This window comes from Argentina silus (genome assembly GCF_951799395.1).
Source record: "Argentina silus genome assembly, chromosome: 4".
In the NCBI taxonomy this organism is placed as follows: Eukaryota; Metazoa; Chordata; class Actinopteri; order Argentiniformes; family Argentinidae; genus Argentina; species Argentina silus.
In genome coordinates, this window is record NC_139658.1 from 10,062,371 (window position 1) to 10,074,174 (window position 11,804).

General features: G+C 45.4%; 1 protein-coding gene across 1 annotated transcript; it reads left to right on the forward strand.

Annotated features, from left to right (window-relative positions):
- Window positions 1-551: 551 nt before the first annotated feature.
- Window positions 552-11,486, forward strand: LOC310803241 (sodium-dependent neutral amino acid transporter SLC6A17-like; the record flags this gene model as incomplete). The annotated part of the gene is made up of 11 exons (XM_083667941.1): window positions 552-837; window positions 3,832-3,989; window positions 5,685-5,811; window positions 7,893-8,074; window positions 8,292-8,402; window positions 8,495-8,736; window positions 9,038-9,230; window positions 9,502-9,694; window positions 9,990-10,149; window positions 10,563-10,725; window positions 11,094-11,486. The coding sequence occupies 11 exons, from the start codon at window positions 552-554 to the stop codon at window positions 11,484-11,486; spliced, it is 2,208 nt and encodes a 735-aa protein (XP_083524067.1).
- Window positions 11,487-11,804: the final 318 nt, after the last annotated feature.

Genomic DNA, 11,804 nt, shown 5'->3' on the forward strand with positions numbered 1-11,804 from the left:
CTGTGTTAAAAGTGTTACTTAAGGCCCACAGTGAAACCGAAAGATATGCCAACTTCCAATTAAACTTGAGTGCCATGTCAGGAATCAATGATAATGATCCTTCTCCTCCCAAACTCCATACTTGTCAAAAGGTAAAGGTGTGATAACAAGTTCATGCTCTACTGAATGTTCATCCAAAAGAGATCCAGTTAAAGACCAGTTAGACCGGTTAAATGTCTTCTGTTTGGCTAGGTCTATCAGATGTTAAATGTCCTTTTTTGCCAGCCATAAGGCCTTGACCTTTCAGATTTTTGTAAAATAGAAAATACTTGAGTTTTCTTGCAGTGACATATTTCATTCTTTTGTTCTGCTCTCACAGGACCGAAGCCCAGACCTGGAATCTTGGACTCCCTCTCCCTCTTCAACATCTCGCACCTAGCAACAACCCACCAACCCCTCCACTCCGTGTCTACATCCTGCACCCTCCTCTCTCTATCTCTGTCTCTCTGTCTACCTCGTTCTCTTTCTCCGCCCCCCACCCCCCTCCCGGCTCCCCCCCCCCAACGTCCCTGATGCCTAAGAACAGCAAGGTGACGCAGCGCGACCACCTCCATGAGCATGTCACAGAGTCGGTGGCCGACCTGCTCGCTCACGAGGAGCCGCTCGACTACAAGAGCAGCGCCCTGAATGTGGGAGGTGCCGCTGGGAAGAAGGGTCCGCTGCCTCTCGAGGTCCCCGAGAACGATGGCCGCCCCGCCTGGAACAGCAAGCTGCAGTACATCCTGGCCCAGGTGGGCTTCTCCGTGGGGCTGGGCAACGTGTGGCGCTTCCCTTACCTGTGCCAAAAGAATGGAGGAGGTGAGTGGGAGACAGTGCCTCACTGAGGCCTGGCTGACTTAGAATGAAAGTATTACAGCTACAATCAATATATATGAAGAGTGACCTGTGTGCCACATAGCCTGTATAGTATATGACTTGTATTGGATTAAACTCAGAGGAAAGGGGCACACCTACAAGGTCATTTCCCCTACGTCTTCCTGTCTACCACTGTCTGATGAAGACTGTAGCGTCTGTTGCTCACCTAGCAGCTCAGTGACCCAGACTGCAGAGACAACAGTACATGACAGCTACACTGGCCCGCCATCTTAGTCAGGCCTGGCTGCCAAAAGAGGAGCAGCGCTCCACAAACACCGCCCAGCAGCTCTAAATATAGCACTTGCTATTGATTACTACTGCCTGCCACTGGGGCAGGCCACGGCGCAACTGATACTCTGATCAACAGAAATTGGATAGTTCTCAATTAAAAATGTATGAGAATGTATCGTGACGATGATGATTATCTATTTGTGTCAGGAGTACCTGCACATAGAGGTGCACAGAGTGTTGGTTGGCTTTGTTATTGTAGTTTAGAGCCACTACTCGTCAGAGATGATGCATCTAAACACTGTCAGACATACCTCTCTGTCTCTTAGAGAGCTAATCCATAAATTATTTCATGTACTGGATTGCATCCCCATGTATGTGACAAAGTCAGACGCAAACGTCTTCTATTATATGTGTATTGTATCAGGTGAACTGCAGATTTATTTTTGTGCTCAAGTGAACTGTAGGCCACTACTTTAACATAACAGCAGCATAAAAAATTAGAGGCTTATCCCTTGTCATAATTCTGATATCTAAGACATACACGATTCTCCACCTCAAAGACCACACCATTACCCTGGGCTTTAACCTCAGCATGACTGATGTCCTCTGTCACCCCTGTTGTCTCACACCCATTCTTGTCCTGATATATTACGAGTAGGCAGGATTTACTGGCTCTTTAACCAACCAGCCGGTTATGTGACCAGAAGAACGGCTTCCTGACAGCCAATTACAGGCACATTAAATGGAGACGCGTTATTGGGTAGTTATCGCTCTTTAGGCCTCCTCTTTTCCCCCTCTCTCTCCTTCTCTCCCTCCGCCTCCCTCTCTCTCTCTCTCTCTCTCTCTCTCTCTCTCTCTTGCCGTTTCGTTACCTCAGTGAGCGAACCATATATCAGCGCTCTGAGCTGGCCCCAGTTCAGATAAGCTGCGATTGATTGGATTCGGCTGAAGGGGCACAGTATTTGTCAACTGATCTGAGGACACTCTGGCTTGGGGCCAAGAGCTGTTAGGTGGATTTACTTATTTCTCTCTCTGATCTTTCTAACCTCTGGTCCCTGTTGAATTGTAACATCCTAACTACATGAATAATATTTCTCTCTCTCTGCGTTCTTGGTTGTTTTATGCCATATTATTCGACCCATTATGAGCTGTGGGCTATGCAACATACACAACAGTACTTCTGTCCTGAGGTATTAGTATGAGTACTATGACTACTCTGCCATAAGTCTTAGCATCCCTTTATATACAACGGATGATGACTTACCCCGTTGCACATCAACCACACTGGCATCCTGACTAAGCCTTCCTGGATTAAGATGGAAAGGACCAAATTTAAACATCCCCCCCATCATAACTAATAAAATATAAAAATAGCTCTCACGGATGGATAGTTTCGGGCTTGCAGGAGGGGAGAGCGTGATATGGAACCATTTCAAATCTGTCAGCCAACGAGAAGCTATTGCATATTGCAGTGGCAGACAAGTGATGCAGAACTGTCAGAGTGCAAATGAAGCACCACAGAGGCTTGAGGTTCAGAGCTCTGGCCTCCTCTCCACTGACTGAATAATATGATATTTAATGACGAACAAGCAGAGTGCTGGACTGTCACCCAGCTTGCCCTGTCCCCTTCCCTTCAGCCTTTGAAATGAGGAACAATTACTTGTAATGGGAGGCTCTAGAAACAGCTCAGAAGGACATCTTCATTTAGCAGTGAAGCCAGTGGCACAGCCACAATTATGCATACAATGTGCATAGTGGTGGGGAAGTTACTCTGAAAAAGTTTCACTAGATTACCAATTACTTTACAAGGGAATACATTAAACTACACTACAGCTACCCTTGAGAGAAATATAGTTTGCCAAAAAGATGACCCATCAGTCCATGTGACAGAGAGCATGTGACTGAAACACTCTAAAATCACTGAGAGAGAAAAAAACGGGGTAGGTGGAGCAAAGTGGGGAGACCAGAGGCAGTAAGGAAAGAAATAGTAGTAGGGACCTGTGGTCCTCTGTGGCTCAGTTGGTAGAGCATGGTGCTAACAACGCTTAGATTGTGGGTTTGATTCCCGCTGAGACTATGTGTATTGAAAAATGTATGCACTCACTGCAATGTAAGTTGCTTCAGATAAATGCTATATATTATTACATTACATTTGATGTTCAAGGGTTGGAATAATAGTTAAATTCCTATATTTTTTTGTTTTATTTTGATAAAATGTTGTGAGTAGTGACAGTAGCTTACACCGCTACATGGCAAAAAAAGTAATTAGCTGCTGTAAACACTACTAAGATTTGAATTTAGTCTAACTACCACTGAGCTACTGCGAAATGCAGTTAAGCTAATAGTTGAACCACATGTAGTGGAACTACTCTGCAAAACTAAGTGTGCATATATAATCATACAGTATATGAAATGTGCAGTCTTGTTACAGAAACTTAAGGTATTTAAGTAATATATATACAATGCTTACTAATGTTTTTTATTTTACGCACTTTGAAATTATTCTTGTATAATGAAAAGCATGTCATAAATTATTATTATTATTATTATTATTATTATTATTATTATTATTATTATTATTAATAATAATAATAATAATAATAATAAAGTGAAGCATTAACACTGTGAACTAGCTAGGTGAGTAACCTCTGAACTTGTTTGTAGTATCTAGACTGTAGTTCCAGTATGGTGTATGATGTATTTCAGGTGCCTACCTGGTCCCGTACTTCATCCTCCTCATCCTCATCGGCATCCCGCTCTTCTTTCTGGAGCTAGCGGTGGGTCAGAAGATCCGGCGCGGGAGCATCGGAGTGTGGAACTACGTTTGCCCTCGTCTGGGCGGGATTGGGGTCTCCAGTCTGATGGTGAGGAGATTTCAGCATGTGTGGTTGTGGTGATGACAGCTCGAGCAAATGTGATAAATCAATGTATAGAGTGATTGATTACCCTCCAAAAGCTACAGGCTTTATTTTATGAGGTATGTCTTATGTGAAGATGATGTTGTTTCACAGACTGTAACAGACAGTGACCCCACAGGAAAGCAGACTGACCACCTGCAGGTGTCAGTGGAGTGGGTCATTCTGATAAGGATCAGTACCATGGGAGGATGGCTGTGTCGAACCGTGTGGTTAATTAGTTGGACTGTTGGCTGAATGTGTTTAGGTTTCAAGATGAATTTAACTACCTCAGTGACTGTGATTTATTTAGGCAGCTTTTTACTGCATAGGCCAACACTTTAGCTCTCTCCCCTGACTAACACTATGCTTCACTGCCTTTGCAAATGCCGTTTTGTCACCATCTGCAATTTTCTTTTTACCTGTCACCAGCCCCTTTTTTGTCCCCCTGTATTTAACGCCCACTGGCCGAATCCCTTTTGTGATAAAAGCTGTTGTTTGTGTTGTCTTCCTATCTGAAGGTTTATGGTTCTAAGGATATATTTAAATAACCCCAATTCTTACATTGGGCATCTAGGACACCCAGTGACTCACACATCACATAATCTCCTAGTCACCCCATCACAATAACCCATGCCTACAATAACCCATGGCTACTTACGGCTTTTCAGATATCTCACCAAGGAGAAGAATTGACTTAGGGAAGCATTCGCGCATGTTTATTGTTTATGTTTAAAGCATAGATGAATACACAGGATTTTGAGAAGGAGGATAAATTTAGCCACCCCAGCCTCTCAACCCTCCTCCTATGATCACCTGGATGGTGAGAGAGAGAGAGAGAGAGAGAGAGAGAGAGAGAGAGAGAGAGAGAGAGAGAGAGAGAGAGAGAGAGCGAAGTGGAGATGGTTGGGGGGGGGGTGTTGGGAACTCGACCCTCATTGGAGTGGCATATGACAGAGCAATGCGGGAATGGCTATAAATACCCTTTAAGACATCACTGTGGAAACCGCTGAAAGAGTGCTCTCAATAATTCATGGGTTTCTCCCGACCTTGTTTAGCTCCTGCAAGATGTCCTTCTTGACACAGAGGCTGGATGGTGCCTCATGTGCGAACATGAGGCTGGATGGTGCCTCATGTGCTCACTAGTCCTTCCCTCTGCACCTGCTTATGATATAGAGTAGAGTTGCCCATTGATCTTGTAATAGTCTCTGGTTATGTATAAACAAAATACACATCCATCACACCATTCCCCTTGGCTTTGACATCCAGCATTGATAGGGACTTGACATATTTGGAAAGTCCATCTATAGCAGGGGCGGCTGGTGGAGGTAGAAATCGGGGGACGAGCTCAATGTAATGCATGGAATAGAATGAGGAATGGTATCAACCATGTGTGTTTGATACCATTCCTCATTCCATTCCATGCATTACAATGAGCCCGTCCACCGATTTCTACCTCCACCAGCCTCCACTGATCTATACGGATGCTCTGCAGACTATCAACAGACTATTGGTAAACATGTCAACTGTATGTCTGTTGGTTGATATTCAACAAGGAAGCTATCTATAGACGTTTAACTTGCTATCCACAGACTGGATCTTAGAGGGACATCAGGGGTGAATCCTTTCTACTGTAACATTGCTGTGCCTCCCCCTCTTCTCCAGGTGTGTGGCTTTGTGGGTCTCTACTACAATGTCATCATAGGCTGGAGCATCTTCTACTTCTTCCAGTCCTTCCAGTACCCACTGCCCTGGGCCGAGTGCCCCATCAGGAGGAACGGAACACTCGCCAGTGAGTTGACATTACAACTGAACACAGAAAGACAGGAGAGAGGAGGAGGGCATAGAGAATGTTGGATATTAGATTAGATTAGATACTTTATTATCTGTTTCTGTGCAAAAAAACCTGGATGAATCCCATGAGGGTAGGCCACGAATGGGTTTATTGTTGAATATTGAGGTCAATCTCTCTCCTATGAGTCAGTTATGTAATATTTCATGTCTTTTAACCGAATGTCGCCAAGTAGCCTTTTTTTGTATATTGTGGATTTCTTTTATGAATTTGAGTATTTATTCAGCCAATTTTCTCTTTTATGTTATCCCTTCTGATCTGAATTTATCCTTTGCACAATATTTTTGGAAAGTCTCAAAAACACATTTGTGGTTCATAGTATACCACCACGATGTTCCAAACTTCTGAATTGGATCCTGTCATGTGTGTAAACCCAGCAGGCCCTATTGGGTAAAGCTTAGATGATGGTGTTATCTTCCTGACGAGGCTCCTTCATGACTCAGATGGAGATAATCCAGATTAAATTCCTCAGAGGCTCTATTAGATCAGGAGGCGATGATAACACAATCCCAGTGCCAAGAATCACTCAGCACCTCTCCTCTCCTCTCCTCTCCTCTCCTCTCCTCTCCTCTCCTCTCCTCTCATCCCCTCTCATCTCCCCTTCTCTCTGCCTCCTGTGACTCAGCAGTGAGCCAGCCAGCAGTGAGTACGGGAGTGTCGATGCTCTAACAGAGGGCTTCTGATAGAGCGGAGACAGAGGCATAAGGCATCAAACATTGCACTGTAACATATTGTGTTTCATACTTACTGAACCCAAATGCCAGGACTGCGGCAATTCCTCACAGGTTTATGTGTACAACATACGTATGTTATAACATGGCACATAACAAAGTCATAACAAGGCAAAAAATTAATAACAAAGTAATAACATGACATTTGTTCAATTAACAAATAGATTTTTTTTCTGTTGCATGTTAGGTAATCTGGCACAATGGTGTTTAGGGTTTTCTACAATACAGTGCAGTGGCATTTTCACTTAATCCAAGCTATCCCTACAGTATTACAGTAGCATCCCAGGTCATCTGCTGCTAATGCTTTAGTCCGGTTTGAGGAGTCAACCTCTTGCTATCGTCATAGTCGATAAAAGACCCTGTCAGTCATTTGGGTGTGTGGGACCCCAGTTCTGCTAAAACCACATGCTGTGAGATAGACTGTGGTTCACATTGATAGTGGCAGAGTCAAACCAGCCCTCAGAACAGAGCCCAAGGTCATTCATTTGCTGCCATTTCAAACTATTCTGCTGCTGAGAGAGAAACAAAGAGACACGCTTTGAAAAAAAGAGAGAAAGTCATAGGAGGGGAGATAGAGGGAAAAGACAGAGATATATAGCATATACTGCCAGAGTTACTGCAGATAACCTAGAATGCCATCAGTCATAGACAGAGTGAGCAAGCAGAATAAAAATAGAATTATGGAAGAGGCCATCTTGATTTCCTCTGCTGAACATTGCCATCTACCTGCCATCAATAGATACTGGTATTACTCACATGAGCTGGCTACTAGCCAGTGGGGAGTGTGTGTGTGTGTGTGTGTGTGTGTGTGTGTGTGTGTGTGTGTGTGTGTGTGTGTGTGTGTGTGTGTGTGTGTGTGTGTGTGTGTGTGTGTGAGAGAGTGTGTGTGTGTGTGTGTGTGTGTGTGTGTGTGTGTGTGTGTGTGTGTGTGTGTGTGTGTGTGTGCGTGTTTCTTCAGTAAAGTGTGAGGAGGTATAAGACTGCTTTCTCCAGACCTAGATCTATGTATCACTTCCCCAAGGTTGAACTATAAAAGGTGAAAATATGAGCACAGAAAAATTGTCAAGCATCTTGAATGAGTGCACACAGTCTGCATACCAAGTGTGAGGATGACCTTGTTTCTATACTAATGTCTGAGAGAGACAATCCAGCAAAAGAGGTTCTGGATGGCAACATGGTCCCTTCAAAAAGCTTATTTGCTGGCACGTTTCGGAGCATGCTCAGTCGTCAGAGCATAATGATAATATGCTAACCTTCCCCATCTCTGTCCCTGACCACCATTCTCTACAGTTGTGGAGCCAGAGTGTGACAAGAGCTCAGCCACCACCTACTTCTGGTACCGGCAGACCCTCAACACTACCAGCACCATTGCAGAGAGCGGCGGCCTGAACGTCAAAATGGTCATATCTCTGTTCATCGCTTGGGTCATCGTCTGCCTTGCTGTCATCAAAGGCATTGCATCCTCCGGGAAGGTAGGGGGCGATGGTTGTTGGAGGGAGGTGGGGGTGGGACAAGAATTTGAGCTGGAAATATATGTATTGAAAAATATGTAACTGGACCAAAGCCTTATTATTTAGATAAATAATAATAAATAAAATAACATTATGAAAATAAATAAGATAATAATATAACAAATTATATAAAAAATTCTGACTGAACTAAAGGCCTATATTTCCTATCTTCTCCCAGGTGATGTACTTCAGTTCTCTCTTCCCCTACGTGGTGCTCTTCTGTTTCCTCGTGCGGGGTTTGATGCTAAAGGGCTCCATAGATGGCATCGCACACATGTTTACTCCCAAGGTGAGATTCACAGGCAACCGTTTCTCTTTCTCTTTGTATTTTCTTCTGGTCCATTCAAGTAAATCAGTGGATTTGTTAATGTTGTCTCACAGCTGGAGAAGATGTTGGAGCCGCAGGTGTGGAGGGAGGCAGCCACCCAGGTGTTCTTCGCCCTGGGCCTGGGCTTCGGTGGAGTCATTGCCTTCTCCAGCTACAACAAGATAGACAACAACTGCCACTTTGACGCTGTGCTCGTGTCCTTCATCAACTTCATCACCTCCATCCTGGCCACTCTGGTGGTGTTCGCCGTGCTCGGCTTCAAGGCCAATCTTATGAATGAGAAGTGTGTTATTGAGTAAGTTAACACTCCCTCAGAGGCTATTTCTAAATAAGTGACATACTACATGTACTTACTACAGTCATTTGATGTGATATCAAGCTGTCCTACTTTTAACTGCCTTCACATGATTTGTGGCATGAATGGCATTGTGCCATAGATCAAGGGGAGCCCGCTTTAATGTGACCATGTGACCACCTCACACTCATCTCATACTGTATATTTTTTGTCCATTCTCGTCTCAGATTCAGGTCTTTAAACCCATGCTATAAACCTTTTCTCAGTGATCTAATACGTATTTTCTGTGTGATCTCTTCAGAAATGCAGAGAAGATCCTAGGCTACCTGAACACTAACGTACTGAGTCATGACCTCATCCCTCCGCACGTGAACTTCTCCCATCTGAGCACGCCAGACTATGCTGAGATGTACGGTGTCATCAAGACTGTGAAGGAGGACAGCTTCGACCAGCTGGGTCTGGACGCCTGTTTGCTGGAGGATGAGCTCAACAAGGTGGGTCTGTCTGAGTTTAATCTCATCCACTCTGGGTCTTAATCCGACACATCTCCACAAGTCCAGCTTGTCTTTCTACATTTCTTGCCTCGAAATTCTAATCTTACTCTCCCCCTCCCTCTCTCTCTTTCTTCCATTCTTTCACTCTCTCTCTCTCTTTCTCCCCTCGTATCTTCTCTCTCTTATCTATCCCTCTACATTCCTCTCTCCTCTACTCCCCCTTTCTCTCCCCCTTCCTGTCTCCATCTCCTCGCTCTTTCTCTCTCTGCAGTCGGTCCAGGGTACAGGCTTGGCCTTCATTGCCTTCACCGAGGCCATGACTCACTTCCCAGCCTCCCCGTTCTGGTCAGTCATGTTCTTCTTCATGTTGATCAACCTGGGTCTGGGCAGCATGATCGGCACCATGACTGGCATCACCACACCAGTCCTCGACACCTACAAAGTCCAAAAGGAGCTCTTCACAGGTGAGCTCCAGAAGACTGTGGCTTTCCTATTATCACCTATCATGGTTATAAAAAACAAAACAAACAAATGAATAGACACATTTGTTCCAGTACAATTGCACATAAAGATTTTTTGTATCTAAGCATTACTAAATGTTTCCATAATGTTCCATAATGGGTTATTAATCTCCACCTCTGACTCATCTGGAGGAAGAGAGAACAAAAAACCTGCACACATTGCAAACTTTCTCTGATTAATTCCTATCCCTTTTCCTCTGTCCTATTCCCACCCCGGCCCTCTCTCTCTCTCTTTCAGTGTGCTGCTGCATCTTTGCATTCTTCTGTGGCCTGCTCTTCGTCCAGCGCTCTGGTAACTACTTTGTGACCATGTTTGATGACTACTCGGCTGGTCTGCCTCTCACCGTCGTGGTCATCCTGGAGAACGTCTCTGTGGCCTGGATCTACGGCACCAAAAGGTAGAGTCACGTTCATCTCACAGTGTCCTAGTGTTATGATCCGTTGTCAACAGTAAACGGCAGACAGGCAATCACCACTGTGGTTGAAATGTGTGTGGATTATTATGATTATGATTGTGACTGATTGATTACATAACTACTACATTTATCACAGTGATGATGACGATGATGATGATGATGATGATGATTAGGATGATGAAAATAACAATGAGGCTGGCCAATCAGTGTAATGTACATGCAACTTTTAATTACTAAAATATATTTAAAAATTAGAAAAGAAAGGTATGTAGATTTTCTTATTAAGAGAACATATGTATGAGAGGATTAGGATTGGCAAACTGTAAACTGAAGGAGATGACTGGGATTATTTTGTTTCTTTTATGAAACCATGTGTGCTTCCGTATGTGTCTCAGGTTTATGCAGGACCTGGAGGACATGCTAGGTTTCCGTCCACACATGTATTATTTCTACACGTGGAAGTACATCTCCCCTATCTGTCTCATCGTGCTCATCTCAGCCACAGTTATCGAGATGACTATTAGCCCGCCAGGATACAACGCCTGGGTCGAGGAACTGGTCAGTGATCTTGTGTCTTTGTCTGTGTGTGCGTGCGAGCGTGTGTGTGTGTGTGTGTGTGTGTGTGTGTGTGTGTGTGTGTGTGTGTGTGAGTGTGTGTGTATGTGTGTGTGTGTGTGTGTGTGTGTGTGTGTGTGTGTGTGTGTGTGTGTGTGTGTGAGCGTGTGTGTGTGTGTGTGTGTGTGTGTGTGTGTGTGTGTGTGTGTGTGTGTGTGTTTGTGTGTGTGTGTGTGTGTGTGTCTGTGTTTGAAATGTATATACTGTAAGCCATACAGGAGCATTTCTCTTTCACTTAAAACTCCTCATCTTCTCTCTGTGTATCTCTCCCCCCCTCCTCTCTCTCTCTCTCTCTCTCTCTCTCCCTCCAGGCTCAGGAGCGTTTCCAGAGCTACCCACCCTGGGCACTGGCCATGTGCTTTGCTCTCATCGTCGTGGCCATGCTTCCTCTTCCCATTGTCTTCATCTGCCGGCATTTCAACCTGCTGTCGGACGGCTCCAATAAGCTGTCCGTCTCCTACCGCAAGGGCTGCATGATGAAGGACATGTCCAACCTGGAGGAGCAGGACGAGTCACGTTTCATCCTCGGCGGCAAGAACCCCGGTGATACGCCCTCGCCCAATCCTGCCAACCGCAACTACCTGGGCCCCAGCCCCCTGGCGGACCCCAACTCCCTGTCCCCCAACAGCTGCTACCAGAGCTACCAGAACGCCATCAGCCCGACCACCCCGACCACCCCCACCACCCCAGAGTCCGACTCATGATCACCGTCTATCCTCTGTCTTTGTCCCCCCCCCTTCCCCAACCCTTAACCCCCCCTCCACCCCGCTCTCTCCCTCCCACAGGCCATCTCACCCATCAACCCTACAGAGTCTCTCCACCACCACCATCACCACCACCACCATCACCACCAGGGGGCTGTGCAGTGCTGCCTGAAACGCCACCACCGCCACCCTCGCCCACGCCTACGTTCTCAGTGACCTCATCACAGGACACAAACCCCCCCCTCAGCCCCGGAGGTCAGAGTTCACCGTGGCAGAGGAATGCTACACAAGCCCTCTGCTTAGACAAGTCATCACCTG